Below are 23,243 nucleotides of genomic sequence, written 5' to 3' on the forward strand. Positions count from 1 at the left end.
CACCACCGCCTCTTTCAGGGCGGCCGGCAGAAACCCTTCACTCAAGGAAGCGTTGACTAACTCCTGGAGCCAGCCTCGTGTAACCTCCCAGGATGCCAGTACAAGCCAGGAGGGACACGGGTCCAATAAACATGTGGTGGCTCGCAGTCGCCTATGCAACCTGTCCATATCTTCGGAGGTAACAGAGTCAAACTCTTCCCAGAATGGGACCTCACAACCCGCCTCCGACGACCCTTCCAGACCACTAGTAGGGACCAACTCGCTTCGAATCTGAGCGATTTTGTCCTGCAGATACTCCCCAAATTCCTCTGCTCTGCCCTGCAGAGGAGCTTCCCACGGCCTCTGTTGGAGGAGGGAGCGGGTCACCCCAAACAGGGCGGCAGGGCGGTTATTTGCGGACACAATAAGAGTGGCACAATACTGACGCTTGGCCACTCTTAAAGCCACAAGGTAAGTCCGTAAATGGGCTCTTACCTGAGTTCGGTCAGATTCAGAGCGTGATGATCTCCATCTGCTCTCTAGGCGTCTCTTGTGGCACTTCATCACCCTCAGCTCCTCGGTAAACCAAGGAGCCAGGGTGGTTTGCTGCCGCAAGAGAGGCCGCAAAGGCGCCACCCGGTCCAAGGCCCCAGCGGCCGCACTATTCCATGCAGCCACTAGGTCCTCCGAACGGGTGTGGGTCAGGGCTACAGGAAATGGCCCGAGTTCTGTCTGGAACCTATCAGGTTCCATCAGGCGCCTGGGGCGGAACCATCTTGGGCACTCTGGTTCCGCCTCCCTGCGGTGGGGAGTAGCGGCTGGAAAGTCGAGCCGGAGCAGTGAGTGATCAGACCATGACAGGGGGGTGATAGCTAAATCCCCTACTCCCAGGTCACTCCTCCATTGGCCAGAGACAAAAATAAGATCCAGTGTGTGTCCTCCCTCATGTGTGGGGGCCTGAATTATTTGGGTCAGGTCCATGGCTGTCATGGAAGCCATGAACTCCCAAGCTACTTCGGATGCCTCCCCTACCGATGGCAGGTGGAAGTCACCCATGACCAATAGTCTAGGCGTTTCAACTGCCATCTCGGCGATCACCCCAAGGAGCTCGGGCAGGGCTGCTGATGCACAGGGAGGAGCCAGGTATACTATTAGCAAGCCCAACTGCTTCCCTGGGCCCCACTTCACATACAGGGACTCACAACCGGTTATCTGTGGCACAGTGGTCTGTCTCGGCTCAAGACCTTCCCTCACAATGACCGCTACCCCACCAACCCTGCCTAGTGCCCGTGACTGATGAAATGCGCGGTAGCCTGGCGGGCACATTTCCACGAGGGGGAGGCCTTCCTCGTGGCCCAGCCAGGTCTCCGTAATTCCTGCCAGGTCCGGCTCCCCCTCCGACACCAGGTCGTTAATGAGGGGGGCTTTGTTGACAACGGACCTGACATTGCATAGCATCAGCCTCAGGCCCTGGCTCTGTAGGTCCTGACCACCTAGATTGCGGGGGTTGGGACATATGACCGGCCGTACCCAATGACTGCGGTCTCCCAACCGGTGATGCGATCTCTGTCTACCCTCGCACCTGCCCCTCCCCACGACCGTTGGAATGAAAAGACCCTCTTTTGGAGTATCGCTACTCCCCCCCTTAATGGCTCCGCTCCTTTCCTTAACTCCACCCGCCGGCTTGGCACTGGTCCCTCCCTCAGCCCGGCTAACCCCTCCCCCCACCCTAGAACCCCCTAAAAAATGAATTAAATTTTTTGCTAAAAAACCCCTGAGGCCACGCCTCGCCCACCTCTCAAATAGTTGTAAGTCCAAGACTACCTATATTATAAATCAGAAATTTACCCATGGATCTTTATTTTAAAAATTATTTTACTGACTCTTGTGAGGTTTTAAAATTAACAGTAGCCAGGAGGAAAAAAGATTTATTTTCTCAATTTAGTAAATATTATGCAAAACTACACAAATGCAAGTATTCGCTTTCACTTTTCTGCTCTTCATGCATTACTTACAATTATTTATTCCATTTTCCCTGTCAAACACAATAAGCTTTACCATTAATTTAAATTTAAAATTAAATTAAATATAAATTAGCTTACATTAATTTCAATTCATTTTCATAATATATTCCTCACTGCATTATACCATTTATATAATATTCCTGGCAATTCATTATGTTTTCAGCTAACAATATGAAGTCGTCTCCAAGTTCATGTACATCTATGTCCCCAACTGACACATTTATCCATAAACACATTAAACCATTAAAATCCCACCACACAACTTTGCTTTATTTTCCATTCAGCGATAACACGTTTGCTAAGTATTCTATTTATTCTCATGCATTCTTTGCTGGCAGAATTATCATAATCAGATTCCAATCTACTTCCTATTTTGCAAAATATTCCATGTTTTTAAGCTGATTTATCACATGCTTCCTCTAAATCAGTAAGTATTAAAAGCAAAAAGAGAAGGAAATGGCAGAGGGTGAGATGGTTAAATAGTGTCGTTGACACAATTAACATGATTTTGGGCGGACTCCAGGAGAAGGACAAGGGGCCTGGCATGGTATAGTTCATGGAGAGCAAAGAATGATGATTGAACAACAAAATCAATAAGTATGTAATGAGCCTTTTCTTTTAACATACATTTATTTTTCAACTGCGTTAAGAAGAAAGAAGTTGTGATCTGCAGAGCCATTCTCTGGCATATTACTGGATTTCATGGCCTCCCTACACTCCCCCAAATTTAGCTCATTACCTTTTGGAACTCTTTTGATCAAAATTCTGAAAAAACCCCCCACCCTTCTTAAACTAATCCCTTTGTATTTGCTATAAGGGAATAATGCATAAGTGAATAACAACTTTGTATAGGGGGGAATAATAACAGTTCACTTAATCTACAGAGTAAGTAGAAGTTGAAATCTATTCTCAAAGATGTCAATGTGGATTGATCTGAGCATGCACTAGGACCTTTTTTGGCTCCCATGCCAAAAGCTGGAGGAACGCAGGGGGGGTCGTGCGCAGGCATGCCACACCCATGCTATAGGTGCGACTCCCTCCCACGCATGCATGTGTGCGCGACCAGCCCCCCCACTTTTGGCATGATTTTTTGCTCTCCCCAGGCTCCAGGGGCTTTCTAGGAGCCTGAGGAGGGCAAAAACAGCCCCCCCAACACTCTCCGGAGGTCTCAGGAGCTTCCCTGAAAGCTCTGGAGGGCAAAAAACAGACCTAGGGGGAACCCGGAAGTTTGGGAATGATAACTTCCGGTTTGTACATAGGGCTGATTTTCGCCCTCCGGAGCCTTCAGGAAAGCTTCCAGAAGGTTCTGGAGGGCGAAAAACGGTCCTATGAGCAAACCGGAAGTCCGTTCCCAAACTTCCGGTTTGCCCATAGAGCCGGTTCTTTGCGCTCTAGAGGCTTCAATGAAGCCTTTGAAGGACAAAAAACGGCCTCAAAAGAAGGCTGAAGTCAGCTGGCCAGCACATGCATGCGCACTGGCCAGCTGACAGGGCAGCACCTTACATGCCCTAGCAAATGGCTCCGTGTGCCATCTGTGGCACACGTGCCATAGGTTTGCCATCATGGCACTAGGACCTATGTATCAAAGATGTTGCTCTATCAAGTTACTATCTTCAGAATTATTTTAGTTAAGAATCTGTGTTAAATATAATCCCTCTTCTGATCACAGAAAGCAACTTGAAAGTGTGTACCTGGGTTAACTTCAGCTTAGTTTCCCATGTATTGATCCTTTCCTCAAATGGCTTTTTGAAAGGCGAGAAGGACATGCTTTGTGTCATAACAATATGATCATCAAGAAGCTGAGAAGCTTCATCAGGACTCTTCAGAATAAATGTTTCGGTTTCTTTGTAGGGAGCTACATTGAAGAGGATAGATTCCCATTCACGCTCCATTTTATCCAAAGCCTAGGAAATGTGAAAACATATTATTAACATCATTGAACATAGCTCTCTTTAAAAATGGCAACTGGACAAAACAGAGTGCAATGGCTGAGCTTTACTAAGCAGAAAAGAAGGAAAGAAAGAAAGTAGGAATTATTGTTTTCTACCTAAACTTTTTATTCTTAGAAAACTTAATGAATGACATGCAAATACATAAGATTTCCAGTGAATTTCACCCTAGTTTAAGCCATCCAGCATTCTTTATACCATATGTTAATTTAAGAAATGATACTTTCTTCTCAGAGAGACTGCCAATGTTTTTCACCAATATATTGTATAAAAAAATTAAAATTCTCTGAACAAGAAGTAAGAAGAAAACAATTCAGCTATTAGATAGCATATTGGAACACAAAGGAAGGCTACAGGGAAAAAGAAATTGAATGGCATCCTCACATTCTCAATTGAGTATTCCTTTCCTGCAATTTCAGCAATTTTGGCTATATTCTCAATGTGATCCTGGAGCTTCATCTCCAGGCAGCGGGCAAATGTCAAGTTGGCTTTGGGCTTCACGTTGATTTTTATCTCCTCTGAAAGCATGTCCCAATGGCGATTGCGCATGCCAGGATTGCGCAGCCCTTGAATCAGTGGTATGTAAGGCCTGAATTCCTCAATTTTGCCACGGATTTCCACAGCCACATCCTGGCATGCTTTTCATAAGACAGAAAAAATAACCATCAAAAGACACCAGGGTAGAGTAAATCACAGCATTGTTTACAGAAAAAAGCAATCAGGAAAAGATCACTGACAAATGCAGCATTACAATAACCGAATTACATTAACAGTTTCTCCTAGCAGGTGTTATTTCTTTGTATATCTGATTAAAGATTATTTTTTCCAATAGATGTTTTCTTTTAAGTTATAATTGTGAGAAAGGCAGCGCTGGGGCAATATTTTAAAATTGTTTTGAATAGTCTGCTGCATAGCCTCTGGCTGCTCTTGCAGTAGAAAAGTAATAAGCTAGCAGTGCTTTCATGAGACAAGATTCTTTCAGTACAGGAAAAACAAAAATGTTACTTCGTTATACAATTGTATTTTTAATCCTGTTTACATATATATTCCTTCATGTTATTTTTCTGCTAAACCGATTCCCTGCATTTCAAATAGAATACACGGCTTAAAACAGAACACAAGTTAAAAGGCAACCTCCCCCCGACAATCCTCCAGTGCAGAATGTATTACAATTGAAACATAACGCTATTGTCAAGATCATTTCAGAAAAATTTATAATTCTGATATATTTGTATAATTTCTGAAAGGGTGCAGAGGCAAGCATTTTCTAAGTATTTTTTATATCCATTATTTTTTCTGAATTTTCTGAAACTCGCTTTCCATTGAGCAGGCCCACAGTGTGGTTGTATTACAACAGGTAAGAATAGACAAACAGTTCCTAAAGAAGTCCAGATTTTAGTTTCATCCCTCATCAAAACAATAGATAATTGGTTCAAGGCAGTGGTGGGTTGCTAACCAGTTTACTACTGGTTTGCTCATGCTCGCACATGAGCTTACGCAAGGGCAGAAGCATTTGGGCGGGTGGCCGGAGCCTCCCGCCGCCACCACTACTGGTTTGGCTGGCAGCAACCCACCTCTGGTTCAAGGCCTAGCACTTACCTGGAATATCCTTGAAATGTTTTACGCATTTGTGCATTGTTTTAAAGGACTCGTTGACATTCTTCTCCAATTGCTCTGCATCAATGGCAGACAGAGGATCATTCATCCAGCTGTCTGCCCAACGAAGCCAGTCTGATGCTGTGGTCCAAAGATCATAGAAGGGTTGAAAGTCTTTAACCATCCTGGACAACTTATCATACTGAGGGAAGCAAAAACAAGAAAGAATGAATTTTATTTGTTGAAAGTATCTTCTAAACCAAGGGTGTCAAATTAGATTTCATTGAGGACCACATCAGGGTTGTGTTTGACCTGGGGGGGGGCAGGGTGTGTGTACCCAGGGGGGCTGTCACGGCTGAAAACTACCTTGGGAGGCCTGTGTGTGGCCCTCCCGAGCTCCGTTTTCACTGGCAGAGACTCCGTTGGCTGGTCCTTCACTGTTTCCAGGGCAGGCCCATGGGCCAGATCTAAGCACCCTGTAGGGCGGATTCGACCCACAGACTTTGAGTTTGACCCCCCTGTTCTAAACAAAGTCAACATGCAGTCATGCTGTGTACTTATTTGCTCCTCCTATGCTAGTATAAATAAACATGGAAGGAGCCCTAAAGCCATTTTGACAGTTCTTTGTTTTTAAATATCTTGAGAGGAACTTTACTCTCAACAAAGCAGATGATCACAAGTCTCCATAGTTTCTCATGGGCTGGCATTAATATTTTACCCTCTTCAGAATAAGTATACGATAGAACACCAAACCAAACCAATTACTTTTGACCATATCCTAAAAGAGAAAACACTGAGAAATCTAATAAGGAAACAATGTTAGGTCTCATTTGCACAGCCTCCAATCTGCCATTTAAAGCCATCTTACTAAGCACAGGTGGTCCTCAACTTACAACCATTCATTTAGCATTGTTCAATGTTACAATGGCACTGAAAAAATGCTGCAACCTATGACCAGTCCTCACATTTACAACCACTGCAGCATCCCCACGGTTATGTGATCAAAATTGATGCAACTGGTATGTATTTCCAATAGTTGCAGCATCCCAGGGTCATATGATTGCTATCTATGACCTCTTCAGGGGACTTCAAACAAGCAAAGTCAATAGGAGACATGAGAATTGCTTAAAGAACACACAATTCACTTAACAAATGTAGTGATTTGCTTAACAGCCATGGCAAAAACAGTAATAAATTAAGTTGTGACTCACTTTACAACTGCCTTGCTTAGCAATAGAATTTCTGGTCCCATTAAGTTGAGAATTACCTGTGTTCTTTAAACCTATGTGCTCATGATGTTGTCTTGCCTCAAAGTTAGAGCTGAAACCACCCAATTTTGTATTTAATTGATTGGTGTTAAAGTGGCTTATTTCATCCTCTCTTGGCACAAGATTAAGGAACTGGGATCTACCAGTATCTCCTGGCCACTTTCAGAAACGGCATAGATAGCAATTGCTTATGGGGTTTAGTTTTCCAAAGAGAATGGGAGCTGAAGATTTCATATTTTCTCATTTACTGAATGATTCTGTCAAGAGTTTGCTATTTCTAGTCTGCACATATAGATTACATAATGGAGTAATGTAAATCCTCCCAGATATGTTCCCTGTGAAGAGTGAAGAATGCTCCCACATCTGACAGCCAATCTGGTCGAAGGAGTGAAAGAGAGGATGAAATACAGGGCAAAGGCTGGGGAGCAGAGGTCAGGAGAAGTGGGGAGTCCACCAGCCAGCACTGGTCAACAACCTCCTGTCCTTTTGTTTTTACGCAGACCTAGAGAGACAGAAAGGCTAAGTGAGGCAGAAAGGACAGAGAAAAAAACATAAAAAGAGAACAAGAATTTCATGTGGGAATCTGAGGATCATCTGCAACATAGGTGACTTTAATGTAAAATAAGAGGCTGATCCTGACAAACAATGAAACTCTATAGATCTTCAGCATCAGATTCTGCCAGAAGATTAAATTAGTGGATATAGTCATCAGTCAAAACATGCCTCTTGTTCCAGCCACATCCCTTGCCAAGCAGTTAGTGATGATTTTTTTTTTTTTACTATAGGAAATTCACCAATTGCTCTTTTTAAATTGTTTCCCATTATAGCTAATGTGGTAAAAATGGTGCCATTCGTTGGCCTCATTATTGGTATAGAACAGTGCTTTGTCTGATGGTTCAGAGCAAATTGTGTTAATTTTTGTGTCAGCTCATAAACTAAAGGAAGCATATTAAAGCAGCTGTCTGGATAGTCCTGTGGGGGATATCAATCAGGAATTTGCTTGCTCACATTTTATATTCTATTAACCATATTTTTCAGCCAAATTATATTAATGTTTAATCTGAACTTTTCTAGATGGGGTTTCAGACCTGGATATAATACTGAGATGGCATTGATTGCACTTGTAGAAATCCTGTGGTGGAACCAGGATTGGCTAGTGCATGATTGCCATGAGGTCTTAAGAGCCATCAACATCATTGATTATGGTTTACTTTAGACTGGCTCAAAGGGTTAGGAATGGGAGACATAGTATTATACTGTTTCTCCCTCTTCTCTCCATGGCTGGTTCCAACTGAAGATGAGAGATCTAGCCTTAGGCCCTTCCTTTGTGGAATATCTCAAGGTTCTCCCTACTCTTATATACCATCTATGTGGATCTCTTGCATGAAGTCATCTGTTGGCATCTAGACCAATTAAGTGATGTTGCCTTAATAGCCATAAGCTGTGGAAGTCTGGATGAAGACAATTTCAGACTGGACCCTAGTTAAGCCTAGTAACCATGAACTTTGGGCATACCAGAACATCTCATCAGCAGTTTTGGATGGGATTTCAATTTCACAGACTGAAATGTTGTGCAATATGGAGGTCTTCCTAGATTCTTGAGTCCTGCATAAAGAATTGGTGGCAAACATGGCCAGGAGGCCTTTTACACACATTGTACACCAACTACACCAATTTCTGGATACCACATTCACTCATGTTTTAGTTAGCTTGCAGTTGGGCTGCAGCAATGCACCCAACATGAGGCTATCTTTGGAGATAATTGAAAAGCTATAGCTAGTCCAGAACTGAGCAAAGCTGTGGAAGTAGTTATTTACACACCATAGTACACCTATTAACATCACTATATGAGATATACTGGTTACCAATCAATTTCTGGGTACAATGCAAGTTGCTAATGGCCACCCATAAAGCCCTTCACAATACAGGGCCTAGATATCTGAAGGACCGTTTTTAATCTCTGCTTGTCCAACCAGACCTGATAGGTTTGGCATGCTCTAGTCCCATCAGCCAAGTGTTGGCTTTCAGGGGGCGTGCCTTTTCTCTTGCAGTATCTACCTATAGAATAATGTTCCCTGAAATTCAGATTGACCTGGTCCTGCTGCCCTATAGAAAAGCTTTGAAGACTTTGTTCCTCCAGGGATTAGACCAGGAAATTACATGAACCTATTCTGAATGTGAATTCTGTCAGGCACTGTTTCAAATAATTTCTGCTGTATTTTTAATTCTCAGTTTTCATTGATTTGTTGATTGACTGATTGATTCATTCATGGATACCAATATGAATGCAAATATCTGTCTTCCCTCCTGCTAGGCACTTATTTCACCTGACTTTTATAATTTCTTAAATTGGTTAAAAATGGGAAATTGGGAAGTGGTTATAAAATATGGGGTCCATATTTGGTTGGGAAAAAATAACGGGCAAATCTGAAAAGGGGATAAATCTGAGAGAGGTTTATAACAATAAATAATTCTTTACACTTATAAATTGGCTTTACAAAGGAAAAATTAAGAGTAAAACAAGAAAACTTTACAAAAATGTATATTCTAATAAAATAAAAGCAAACAGTATATGTATATTTATTTTTAAAGAGACAATTCAATTTTATATTTTTCACATGAATATGCATTAACTGGTACTATTTGTATGGTAAAAGTTAAATGATTAAACAAAAGATAAAAGTAAGTTTTTGAAAAACAAATAACTCTAAAGTACAGCTTTTTCAAATATTTTATAATAAAAATGTATGGTCACAGTAATATAAACTACTTATGTAGGAGTTGAAATGAAATAAATGTAATATCATAATAACTAAAAAGAAATATATTATTTTATATATATATATATATATATATATATATATATATATATATATATATATATATATATATATATATATATATATATATATATATATATATACCTTACGGGAAAAGACCCGAATACAACAAAACCAGCATACCTACACCCGTGAAAATCTACGAAAACATATATATATATATATATATATATATATATATATATATATATATATATGTGTGTGTGTGTGTGTGTGTGTGTGTGTGTGTGTGTGTGTGTGCGCGTGTGTGTGTGTTGTATTTGTACTGATAAATAAATAAAGGGAGACTAGTATAGATCTATTTCGAGCTAATTAGCTCTCATCAGCTAGCCATACCCTTACTGGGATTTGAACCTGGGCTGTATTATATCTTAGGCAGGAGTCTTATCCACTAAGCCACAGGCTCGCCTCCTTATCAGTTGAGCCAGGGAATTAGGTATGTATTTGTGTTACAACCCCTGGTATGCCTAAATATGGGAGGAAGGTCACTACTCCCTCTTTCTGTCCTTCGGCTCATCACAGAAGACCATGCAGGCAGAAAACCATATTTTTTTTTATTTTTAATGTTGCCTTTTTTATATATTTGTGTTGTATTTGTATAACACAAATACATACATACATACATACATACATACATACATACATACATACATATATATATATATATATATATATATATATATATATATATATTGTATTACAATAAACATATTACAGACTATATGTGAGAGAGGGACAGTAGAAAAAAAGTTAGGATCAAAGTTACATAGGAATTAATTATAAAAAATGAGTTTAGACCCTTTGGGCATCAAATGTATAAATATGATACTGCCAACTCCTTTCTACAAATGTTGATATTATTTCACATAGGAACAGAAAGGCACAAAATGCAAACAACATATGCTTGTGATAAAGTTTAATATAAAGTTTTTTATTCCATGTTGCCTGAATGGTAGATAAAACATTCAGCCAGTTAAAAAAAAAGAAGAATGCTAGTTTACTATTTTTAACCAGGTCCCTTTGCATATTAGACTTTAATCATAAAACCTATAGCTGAATTTCTCTGGACTTTGGTTAATAACTAATTTTTATACAATATGTGCAGTAACAGGGGTCCCTGGACGTAGTCCTCCAACATTAATCAGTTTGGAGCAGAGGTTTTTTTAATCCCCCAAACAGGGCTCTTTCCAGTTTAATGCAATTGGATGAGTCTGAATAACAGCTGATCACTGGAAGCTGTGGAGATTAAGTGAAGCTGAAGAGAAAGAGCTGGCTTTCTCTGCCACTCCACTCCCCAGCACAACCACATATGTGTCCGTACACACAGAGAGTAACTCTCAGCTGTTATGTAGGGTGCATATGTTCAAAAGCTGCCCTAACAGCTTCTGCTAGGGCAGGGTGGGGGAAGGAGAGATGGTGGTACAGCAGAGACAACTATTAAAACCCTCCTGTAACTGTCACGTCTGACTCTAACTGTCAGCTATTCAGACTGGTCAGTCTCTGAGCCAGGGACTAGGTCAGAGATCTGGTGGCTAAACAGCCTTCTCTCCCCTTCACTTGCTACCTCTCCCAGCCTCAGCAGCTGGTCCCTAGACTGGGAGAAGTGGCAAGTGAATAATAGGATAAATTCTGACAGATGACTTAAACCTTTAGGTGATGCGATTGGCACATGATTTTCCCACTGGCTAGTGATGCTGACAATATGGGGGAAGAGCAGTGTTCCCAGCACATGAATTGGGGACACATTTTCTAGCTCATAGACAGACCAGAAGCAACTGGAATGGACAGCAGAGACAGTAAAAAATATATGTTTGTTTAGTTTTCTGCTGCTCACAGACAGGAGAAAAACACTTGTTAGATTGCAGGGAAGAATTTTAAATCAACCTGCTCAGAAAATACAGACAGCAATGTGGTGAAGTTGTAATGAGATACTGGTGATGAGATATTGGGAAGCTTTTGTTCACAAAGGAATATAAAGCATGATGAACTGACAAAAATGCTGGACACTCACATTAGTTACATGCATACCGAAAATACGCTCCCGATTATTGTAAAGCAATGCCAACTGCTGGGACTCTTTCAATTGCTTCCTGATTCTTCTGGCTTCATTGGCTATCTCATGGGCCCGGCCAATATCCATGTGTGCAGAAAATCCAGCCACTGCAATCTGGAAAAGAAAGCAAACGTAATATATAGGAAGAGAGAATCCTTCAGTCAGACAAATATGTTGACTGGAAAATAGGTCTATGAATTTCTTCCAACATTTCAATTGTGTAGTTGCCTTTTGGTTACAAGTTCAATGCATTTCTGAGACGAAATTAGCAACCAGTCTTGGAATAGCATATCAGGGTTGCATTTTTAAAAATGGATTGGCGTATTTATTTATTTTTACTTTGAAACGTTTAATCAACAGACACACATATTCTTAAAATGACTCCGATCACATTTCACTTGATTTTTGGGTGGAAAATAAATCAAAAGGTGTATGTACAAACCCACCCACCCCCAATTCCCTTGGTTGCATACTCTTCCATACACAGAAATACACACACATATATAATATTCATATTCGGAGGAACAGCATTGTAGATTTGTTACAGGTAGGTAACAAAATTTGAAAAGGAGATGTTTGGTACATATGGTATTTAGCCACAGGCTGTATGCCTGGGTTTTAGCAAGTTGGTAACAGCATGAATTAAAACCAATATTTGCAAAATATTCAAAGTAACACCATTTTAAATATATGGGAAATAATCTCCAAATAGGATGACATGTAAATACATTCAGGACAAGAGCAAATGTATAGTCTAAGCAAAACCATGGAAGCATATCCTTTTTATATGAAAAGTCTTATATTATATATTAAAAGTCTATGTGCCAAAGAACATTTATTGCAGGATTCAAAACAGCATAGGGCCGTATAAACCCTGATGATGATATTGCATGAATTAAATAAGAACGGTTATTTTGACAAATGTGGTTAATAGACAATTTCATGTATCAATCTTGCTTATATACCCATGCATGTTTATTTAATGAGAATGAGAGAATGAGAATCAGATAAACCTGCATTCAGGGATTTGTACCTGAAGGCCATCTAAACGTTCCAAGAAATTATTTTGATCCATCAGCTGAATTTTATGGAATCTTTCCTCATCTTCAATATGCTGTTGTCTTATTAATTCAATTTGTGTAGAGATCTTCAGAGGCCAGTTACTTGCAGCCCACCTGAAAGCACAAATGAATGTCTCTTGGGGTTTTATAAGAAAGTGCTAATACTTCTTACAGCTAAATACAGGCAGTATCTGGGAATGAAAATTAAAAAAAATAATCCCACAAACTCCTTAATATCATACTATTCCATCATGCATGCAATCACACCTAAGTGCAGGATATATATTAAATAAAATAGCTTTGGTTATGTCACATGGCAAACCATGCTATAATTCAAGAAAAGAAGCTCCAGTGAAACAGAAGACAGAATAGCTACATTAGTTCTCAGCCTATAAAAATAGGAAATATTATAATGACCCACTTCATCATAATATATTTTTGAGCCTGGTCACTGAAATAATAGTAGATAAATTATGTTGCAAATCAAACATGTTATTCAAATTCTTAACAAGTTAAAAATAACATCAAATTATGTTCAGGGTATTTCAGCTCACATCACATGTAATATTTATATGTTTTCTTATTTACTTTAAATGCTATGGAAAAGAAAATACATTGTACAGGCTGGGACCAAATTTTCTACTTTCTGCATCTAGTTTGTAGTATATATTTGCATTGAAATGTTGGCAAGGACAGACGTTGTTGAGCAATTCATAGGTTCTTGTGAATGCTCTACCTCTATATACACAGAAATATACAGTCTAACAATCTCACACTTTACAGTCACTAAATTCATTGGTCTTTCATGAGATGCAACCCAAAAAAAAAAGACCTTTATTTTTTTTTAAAGGTCAGAAACTACAAGATTGCCTAAATTCAAGGCTGCAGGCTCACACCCTCACAGCTTCTGCATTTGAATAAGGTAGTGCAGCAGGTATCTTTTCTGGCTGCCTGAAGAGATTTGATGAAGCCTTCTGATGTGTAAATAAAGCCCTAAGGCACAAAATATAATAACCCAGGCCAAAGGTCTTGCTCTGACTGCAGGGGAAATGACTTATGCTTACTTGTCATTGAAGTCATCTTGAGTCAAATTGTAAAGAAATTCCTCCATGACTTCATATTCTTCCATAACACTGACTATCAATTCCTACAGGATGATACATAGAGACAGAGAGAAAAACAGAGGCAGACATTATTTCCATGATCAACATTCCATTCCATTACGGAACAAACTTTAATATGGTGAGATTCAGATACAAGGATGAAGAAAGAAGAAATAATTCTATTGCTTGATTGTTAGGCTATAGTAACACAAGGAACATAGCAGGATCTAAAAACTTCTGAATTATTAATTTAGGATACTTTAGGAAGTGTAAGACTATAGCAGGGGTGTCAAACTGGCAGCCAGTGGGCCAGATGCATCATGTGCAGGCCACGCCCACCCCACCCCAGTGAATGGGGAAAACATCGCGGAATGTCACGTGATGGCAACATGACATGACAAATTTGACACCCACATTATAGATGATTCTTAAAGCCTGTTAAATCATATTGGCAACTGCAAGACGGTGTCATTGCCAACTCTACCATGCTTTTTAGCATTTTTTAATAATCTGGGAATCAACATAATTAGACTTCACAGTCTGGGTGTCCTTTGATTATATCTGTTGCTACTAAATTTACAGGTGGTGACTATGGCCAGGAGCACATTTGTATAATTATATCAAGGGCATTAACTGTAATTATCCCTGAACCAATTGGATGTGTGCCTTGTCACATGTTGTTTTGATTACTGTAATACGTTCTACATTGGGCTATCCTTCCCTTGAGAAGTGTCAGAAATTGCAACTGGCACAAACCAAAGTAGCTTAACTGATGCAGATAGAGAGAACATATGATGTCTATACTAAAAGGTCTGCTCTGGCTGCTAATCGCTTAGCAGAGCTGGTTCTGATCATTAAACATCTACAGGGCATAAGGCCTGACTTTCTAACACAGTATCTTACCTATTTACAACCTTGCACATTGTTAAGATCTCAATGAAAAGTCCACTGGAAGATATCTCTGCAATCATGAGTTTCTGGCACATGGGGAAGGCCTTCTTTTCTGTTGCTTCACATGTTATGGAACATACTCCTTCAAGGAACCGAGTTTGGCTCCTAATCTCTAGGTGTTTTGGAAAATCTATAAAAATGCTTCTCTTCTGTTCTATGATGTTAGTATCAATTATAATGTTAATTTATGTGTTTAAGTTTTTTTTAATTCTTGGGTTTTTAAAATATATTTTATCGACTTTGAATACTTGCCAGAATAGAAAAGCATGGTTTTAATAAATAAATTATAAACACTAATATTGATAGTGGTCAGTCAATTTATATACTGATGCTCATGATCTAAATAAAGAACTGAACAAATTGTTTTGCAGCAAATGTTCACTGTAGTTTATACACCAACAGATATTTCTACTGCCATAGCACTTCTGTCCCCAGATATCTACATCTTTTATATGAATCCAAGAGTGTACTGCTCTGTTTGTACATAGTGCTGTGCAGAAGCTTGAAATGCTTCTTTTATCAGGTCTGCAGTCATATTCCTTTTAGGATCTTTGGCCTGCCACACACACTCTCTATCTTTACTATGCTGACTATGCTGTTTCATTAGTGGGGAATTGGGAGGGGGGAATAGTAAGGAATAGAATGTTTTCAATATTGTTTTCAAAATTAAAAAATCCTTTCTAGAAATCAAGGTCATTCTTTGTCTCTGCACCTCTGCACCTGACCAGAAATGGATGGGTGGAAATGCCAGCATGGCAGTGGAAGATTGGACCATGTGATGGACTTGTGGGTGTGGAGGCAAGGTCATGAACTTTCAACTTGGTGAAAAACCCAGGAAGCTTTCAGATTCGGGTTTTCCACAGATGTACCAACATGTCTCTCTTATTAAATTGGAACTTTGAGGAAAGCTATGCCCTGGACTCTGATTTAATTCTGGATGGTATTTGAAACGTTGACATCTTTTTTATCTAATGGTATAAATGGTTTTATACCATTATATATAATTTTATATAATGGTTTTCCAGAATATGTTATAGCTGCAGTTTCTTAAAAATCAGCATCGGCTCACTAAGTACAGAATACAAAATCAGGGACTTGGAAATATCCTTATTTATTAGTTAAGTAAGGTGCTCTCATTTGGTCTGAAATAAATGTTTACATACTCAAGCACTACTCCTTCAAGATAATTTATACATATTGAAACTTCCAGGTGAGGAATGAAGAACTAAGACATCTCTGAATGAGGGTAGACAATGACTGCAGCTACGACCAAAGGATAGGGAAGTAGATCAGTCCCATGGAATCTTCCTGCATAAAAAGATAGCATGAAATTGCCTGTATGTGCTCCTGAAGGCTGCTGCTCATGAGCAGATGACAGGATATTGGTTTCCCACAGGTCTGAGTGCTGGGAGAAGAAGAGAACTATCATATTCTCAACTGCAGAGGAACCTTTTAAAGGACATTCACTTGCAATCACTTTGTAAAAGGATCTATTCAACCACCTTAAAGATATTAGAGATCTTAAATACTACAAGTGAAAAGCCACCTGGTGAGTCTACCTTTATTTTTGAATAAATTAAAAATTATCTGTAAGCAGAAAAACTTTTTTAAAAATAGAAATAAATTGGTAGAAAGCTAAATAAAAATCTGGTTCAAGAATATTATAAATGAATTAAGGGTCCAGACACTTGGAACAATGAATTAGGACTTCTGCTATAAATAATAATTATATCAATAATTATATAATAATTATTTATATAAATAATTATATAAATAAACATCACTTCATTGAAACCAATTTGTTTAGTCTATCCTAAGTGAAAAAGAAATTTGAGATTTATGATTTAAGAAATTGAACATCAGAAAGGACTAAAGATTTCTTTAGGGAGAAAGGAAAAAGTCTGGCTCTTGTCTTTAGTCAGAAGCAGAGCTTGCAAAATTATAGAAAATGCTTTTACATTTGAAATTGTTCAGGAGTTTTTTGAGGAATTGGATCAAAAATAGCAGCTTCATTATAGCACTGCTTAAATGAATAGATTGTCCAAATGATATTGAATAAGAAATCAATGATATGAAAGAAAATACATTAGAAGATAAAGAGATGAAACATTTTAACTGATGCAGAAACTCAGAATGTAAATAATTTGCAGAAATATTAGAAAATAAAAAGGACTATAAGACAGAGAAAACAACTGAAGTGGAAACACAACTGACAAGCCAAGAGATTGACTGGATAAGGACTTTTTATTGTAAAATTATTTTACAAAAGAAATTGGTTAAAATCTTGAAAAATTTTTGAGATGAGAAAAAGAAAAATATCAACTCTTGCACCAGCATCTGAATGAACTGATGATTATGATTGTTAGAAGCAAAAAAGTACGATGTTGGTTCATTTGATCAATGTTAAAATAAGATATAGTTGTATAAATTTGGGATCTCTTTTTTGCTGAGATAGGACTAATATGTTAAAGGATAACAAATGATATCTGCATTTAAAGTTATAGTGGGTGATGAAATTAAGTTTGTTTGTACTTATGATGAGATGGGAAGCTACTTTTTAAAATGTTTCTTTTTTCTTTTCTTTTTTCTGTACACTGTTTATTCTCTTTTCTACTTTACTTTCCCCCATTTCTGAATTTAGTTTTATTTTCTTTTGTCATTCTTATTAAGTGAGTCCTACCTTAGGTATAAAATATTGTCTGGTGAACTTTTGGCCAGTCACCCTCTCTCAGTCCAACAGTCCAACATCTCACAGAAACATTATTATGTTGTGGGGAAAATAGGTGGAAAAAGGATCTGTCAGGCCTGTAGTTATGTTCTTTTTAGGATCTTTGGCCTGCCACACTTTTTATTAATTTCCTATGTGTTTCATTAGTGTAGTAGTTGGGAGGGTGGAATAGAAGGAGTAGCATTGTGGAATGTATGTTGTCATTCTTTTATAGAAGCCAAGGTCATATTTTGTCTCCGCACCTCGACACCTGACCGGAAGCAGAGGGGGGTAGATGCCAGCGTGGAAGATGAAGATTGGAACATGTGATGGATTTGTGGGTGTGGGGATAGATCATGAACTTTGAACTAGGTGGAATCCCAGGAAGCAAATCAGATTTGGGATTTCATAGCACAATGCCAACATGTCTGTCTTATTAAATTGGAACTTTAAGGAAAGTTTTGTCTTTGATTCTGATTTAATTCTGCATGATATTTGGAACGCTGACATTATCCCAAATCTCACCTTTAAAATAATTCACTAGCACCCTCCCCCTCGCAAGGGGGGAGGGGCTGGTGATGGAAGGGGTGCTGAATTCCCAATGCTGACCGGGACAGCGTAAAATAATAATGAGAAAGCTTTTGGTGATAAGAAGCTGAGAGCCAACGCTTCTTGATAACTTCAAAGGCAATGGAATGCTGCTTTATTTATTGCATCTGGCAAGAGGACGGAGGGGGCTGGAAAAGACTTTTCTACATCCAGTTAGAAGATGAAAGGAATGGAGATTCAAGCCATCCCCACGCAATCATCTCTGATGGGGCTTCCCAGACCATTTCGGACAACTAACCATGAGTGCATGCTCCCCCTCCTTCCCCCCAGCTTGGAAGCAAGGCTTGAAAAAAAACCTGGAATGGAGGTTTTGATTCTTTCCAGACAGCAATAAATGAAATGACTTATTACCCAGCAACTGAGTGAGAGACAGATTCCCTTTCAAAATGGGAATTTCAACCCAGGCAGCAAGAAGGGATTTGGCCAGCATCTTTCACTTGCCAGCCACCACAAATGGGGCTGCAACCAGTAAATGAAGCAAAACCAGATTGGGTTTTCTTCCCAGAGTATGGATGGATGAGATGCCACTGGCCACCTCCTTTGCCATCAGCATGGGAAATTCCTCCAAGCCAGCAGAGGGCACCTACTTGGCCCATAACTCCTCCAAGCCAGCAGAAGGGTCCTTGGCACATAACCCCCCCTAGCCAGCTATCATTGGTTGAGCTTCAACCTGTGAAGCAGGCAACCCCGGGATGGGTCTTAACCCCAGGTCATGGATGGGAGGAATGCCAGTGGGCACCTGCCCTCCCTCAGCAGATGGCACCATGGCAGAAAACTGGGCAGTGGCAAACCGAGGGATTGACCTCCCCACCGGTTCCAGTCTCCCCTGCAAGGCCCCAAAAGGTTCTTACCCCACCTTCCTACAGAGATCTCCATGGAAGAAGGTATTACCAAAGGGAGGCCTGCAGGATGTATGGCAGGAAAATGTGCACCTGCAATGCCCCAAAACTTTCTTACCCCACCTTCCTACAGAGAAGCAATCTCCACCATGGAAGAAGGGTTTACCAAGGGGGAAGCTGCAAGTTGGAGAGCAACCCAAATTGATGAAACGGTTCCTGAGTTTAGAGATGTAACTAGGTTCCATTCCTCGTGGGGGGCAATAAAATGCCACCATTGCTGTCAACTTGGCCACAGAGCGTCAGAGTGCTTGGCTCCAGCCCAAATGCCACAAACGTGCGCACCAACCACCACGGCGGTAAAGAGAGGGCCCCAGATGCTACCACAGAAGAGTCATCTGGGCCAACAACCTCTGGAAGAGGATCCCCAACTTAAGGTGACAAAGTGTCCTACCAAGGGGGAGGCCTCGGAAGAGGAAAAGGGCAAACAATCTCCGGAGGAGGATCCCCAACTTAAGGTGACAAAGAGTCCAACTAAGGGGGAGGCCTTGGAGGGGGAAATGCCCAAACGACCTCTGGAAGAGGATCCCCAACTTCAGGTGACAAAGAGTCCTACCAAGGGGGAGGCCTCGGAGGAGGAAAAAGACCAGCCGTGGATGATTGAATCCAAGAGCCCAGAACTTACAGCACCTGCAGCAGAGAGCCCTAACTGTCCATGGGAAGAGGTCGCAATGGACTTCATCGTGGAACTCCCTGACAGCAGTGGGAATAAAGTAATTTGGACAGTTATTGATTTGGTTTCTAAGCAGGCACACTTCATTGCTTGCTCAGGATTGCCATCCGCAAACAAATTAGCGAAAATGGTTGTGAAACACATTTATCGCCTGCACGGAGTACCCAAGAGGATCATTTCAGACCGCGGAGTCCAGTTCACAGCCAAGTTCTGGAGAGAGGTCCTGAGATCCATTGGGTCCACACAAGAACTGAGCTCAGAGGTTCATCCCAGCATGAACTGCGCAGCAGAGAGAGGCAATGCAGTGGTGGAACAATACCTCCGGTGTTTTGTGGACTATCAGCAAGACAACTGGTCGGACTTGCTACCCTTCGCCGAAGTGGCGTACAACGATGCGGTCCACAGCAGCACAGGATTAGCGAGTTTCCAGATTACCAGTGGCATGGAAGTTGTTGCCATGCCTGAGTTTCCTAGAGAACGTCCTTCCTCCATGTCTTTGAATAAATGGATGGACATGCTAAAGAAAGGATGGGAGAATACGAAGAAGGCTCTAGCAGTTGCGGCAGAAGCCTACAAGAAGCAAGCTGATCAACATCGCTCGCTCAAAAACCCCTTCCGTGTGGGGGACAAAGTTTTTGTGTCTACCAAATACATAAGATTAGGAATGCCTAGCAAGGAATTGGGTCCAAAATTTTTAGGTCCATTCCCAATAGTGAAGATAGTTAACCCAGTTACAGTTCAACTCAGGCTACCCAGAGGTCTAGGGAAAATTGACCCAGAATTTCAGTGGAGCTTGTTGAAACCAGTAATTGGGTCTAACAGAAGAGCATCCAACCAAGCTCACTCTCCTCCTGTAGTGATAGAAGGGGAAACACAATCTGAGGTGGAAAAAATTGTAGACTCCAGGCTGAATAGGGGTCGCTTACAGTACTTAGTGCATTGGAAGGGTTACCCTTGGTCTGAAGCTACTTGGGTGAAATGTGGGAACCGAAAAGTGGAGAAGTTAGTAAAGCAATTCAATGAGCAGTTTCCCGATAAGTCAAAGGGGTTCCCTGGGTGGAGAAGAGGTGGTTAATTTTGTTATGTTAACTTTTATGTTATTCTCTTTTCAGGAAACGTTTTTCTTCTGAGGAGAGGCCGCCTGTCAGGCCTGTAGTTATGTTCTTTTTAGGATCTTTGGCCTGCCACACTTTTTATTAATTTCCTATGCTGTTTCATTAGTGTAGTAGTTGGGAGGGGGGGAATAGAAAGGAGTAGGATTGTGGAATGTATTGTTATCATTTTTTTATAGAAGCCAAGGTCATCTTTTGTCTCCGCACCTCGACACCTGACCGGAAGCAGAGGGGTGTAGATGCCAGCGTGGAAGTTGAAGATTGGAACAGGAACATGTGATGGATTTGTGGGTGTGGGAATAGATCATGACCTTTCAACTAGGTGGAATCCCAGGAAGCAAATCAGATTTGGGATTTCATAGCACAATGCCAACATGTCTGTCTTATTAAATTGGAACTTTAAGGAAAGTTTTGTCTTTGATTCTGATTTAATTCTGCATGATATTTGGAATGCTGACATTATCATTGCTAGGTTTAAGTTGTATATGTAAAAAAAAAGCAGAGTAAAATAACAATAGCAATAGCACTTAGACTTATATACCACTTCACGGTGCTTTACAGCTCTCTCTGAGTAGTTTAAAGAGTCAGCCTATTGCCCCCAACAATCTGGGTCCTCATTTTACCAACCTCGGAAGGATGGAAGCTGAGTAAATCTTGAGCCGATGAGAATCGAACTGTCAAACTGCTGGCAGTCGGCAGTCAGCAGAATTAACCTGCAGTACTATATTCCAACCACTGCGCCACCAAGAAGCCCCTATATTTAAAACGCTTTCATTTTGTTTTGTTAGAAAAAGAGCGCTTAGACATATTGTTCCAATAGTGCACATTCCTGGATTAAAAACAGCTTAAATATAAGTCTAAATTCCACTTATTACACATGACATTCCCGTTATTTGATCCCATCTCCCTGACTACATTTCACCTCCTGCACTTTCAATTTCTCTGGGATTCCTTTCATCCATTCCCGCAGCTCAGCTAGTTCCTCAATGCTGTTTGGTTTTTCATAAATTTTTCGGCTGATGGCCTTGAAAGCATCACAGATCTGCAAAATGATATAATAACTCTGTCAGCACTAAGTCTGAAACAAAGAGTTCATTCAAGTACATCAAAAAGGTGAGGTCAGGTGTATGAAATTGAGACTACACTTTATATAGACCACCCGCTCCTGCCCAGACCCCTAATCTCTTTTCAAGCCTTTTCTATGTCTCCAAGACAACATTTAGTTAACGTCATTATGCTCTGTTTTTCCTCCCCATTGTCCTCTCTACAAGCAATAAGCAGTGACATGGGCTGTAAACAGATGTTTGATTATGTCATGTGTCTTCATTGAGATATTGTAAAGAAAGTCAAAGGAAATGCAAGTTTGAATCATTCTTCACAATTTCTGATAATAATACTGGGTTTCACATGTCAATAAGCCATCTCTGGTAAAATAATTGTATATTTCCAGAAATAATTATAAAATTACTTGGTTATTCCTCAAGATGCAATGTACGAACTATAAAACTCACATCTTCTACTTGACGATGTAAATTCTTGGCCAATATGTCCAGCATTGAAGTAGCCAAAGCTTTGCATTTCTTGGATAGGCTCTGCTTTACACCTTCAACGCTGACATGAAAAGGGCCAATGACCATGACACTTGGCAAGCTATTATCCAACAACTCTTTTTCTGCCAAATGCTTGTTTACTATTTCTCTTACTTCTGAAGCAGAAGGGCAATTGACCTCATAGTCTCTAGAAATAAGCAGAAATACATTTTCAGCAAACGAACAACCAAACCAAATAATACAGCTATGGCAGGAATGCTGCTTCACAAAACTTTTAAATATTTACTTTTGTATATAATCATTTTCTCCAACCTGGTTAACAACTCCAAAAATCCCCATCAGAATAGAAGGAAACAATCCATATGAAGGAACATAACTTCTCCTCTGAAAACTACGGCGTGTCAGGAAAGTAGTCAGACAGTAATCAAACTCCCCAGAAAACCTGATTCTGGATGTCCCCAGAATCTTCTGCCATCAAATATAAACAGCACACACAAAAAAACAGCAAACAGGATTAAAACTCAACCATTTTGTCCTTTCTTACTGGAAGGAAAGGCTGATTGCTGTATTTGCTCTCTGAATGACAACATAAATGCAATGTTTTCTTGCTTCTTTGCTAAAAGGAAGGAAGGAAAAGCTCATTACTTTTCTTTTCCTCTCAGGAGAAAGGGAGAAAATCAGCCCATTTCTAAGAAAGATAGAGTGGGGGTATATGTGAATGTAAGAATGTAAAGCATATATGGGGGAGGTGGAGTGACTAAAGAGAATCATGCAAGAAAAAGAATCACTTTCAGTTTAAACAACTGCTAAATGTACAGTCCCCAGAGGATTCCTTCCGGACCTGATGTGTCCCACAGGACCAAAGTCTCCAC

At 40.2% G+C, this 23,243-nt stretch overlaps 1 protein-coding gene across 1 annotated transcript in view; it reads right to left on the reverse strand.

The window, feature by feature from the left end:
* Positions 1 to 23,243, reverse strand: part of DNAH1 (dynein axonemal heavy chain 1) — a 201,851-nt gene that overhangs the window by 122,213 nt on the left and 56,395 nt on the right. The window contains exons 14-21 of the mRNA XM_081935349.1: positions 22,333 to 22,558; positions 21,744 to 21,863; positions 13,835 to 13,917; positions 12,743 to 12,884; positions 11,668 to 11,823; positions 5,552 to 5,750; positions 4,337 to 4,590; positions 3,695 to 3,907 (exon numbers count right to left, since the gene is read on the reverse strand). Of these exons, the coding sequence (XP_081791475.1) occupies positions 3,695 to 3,907; positions 4,337 to 4,590; positions 5,552 to 5,750; positions 11,668 to 11,823; positions 12,743 to 12,884; positions 13,835 to 13,917; positions 21,744 to 21,863; positions 22,333 to 22,558 (1,393 nt within the window). The remainder of the gene's footprint in view (positions 1 to 3,694; positions 3,908 to 4,336; positions 4,591 to 5,551; positions 5,751 to 11,667; positions 11,824 to 12,742; positions 12,885 to 13,834; positions 13,918 to 21,743; positions 21,864 to 22,332; positions 22,559 to 23,243) is intronic.

Source organism: Natrix helvetica, assembly GCF_964273705.1.
Source record: "Natrix helvetica genome assembly, chromosome: 1".
Lineage (NCBI taxonomy): Eukaryota > Metazoa > Chordata > Lepidosauria > Squamata > Natricidae > Natrix > Natrix helvetica.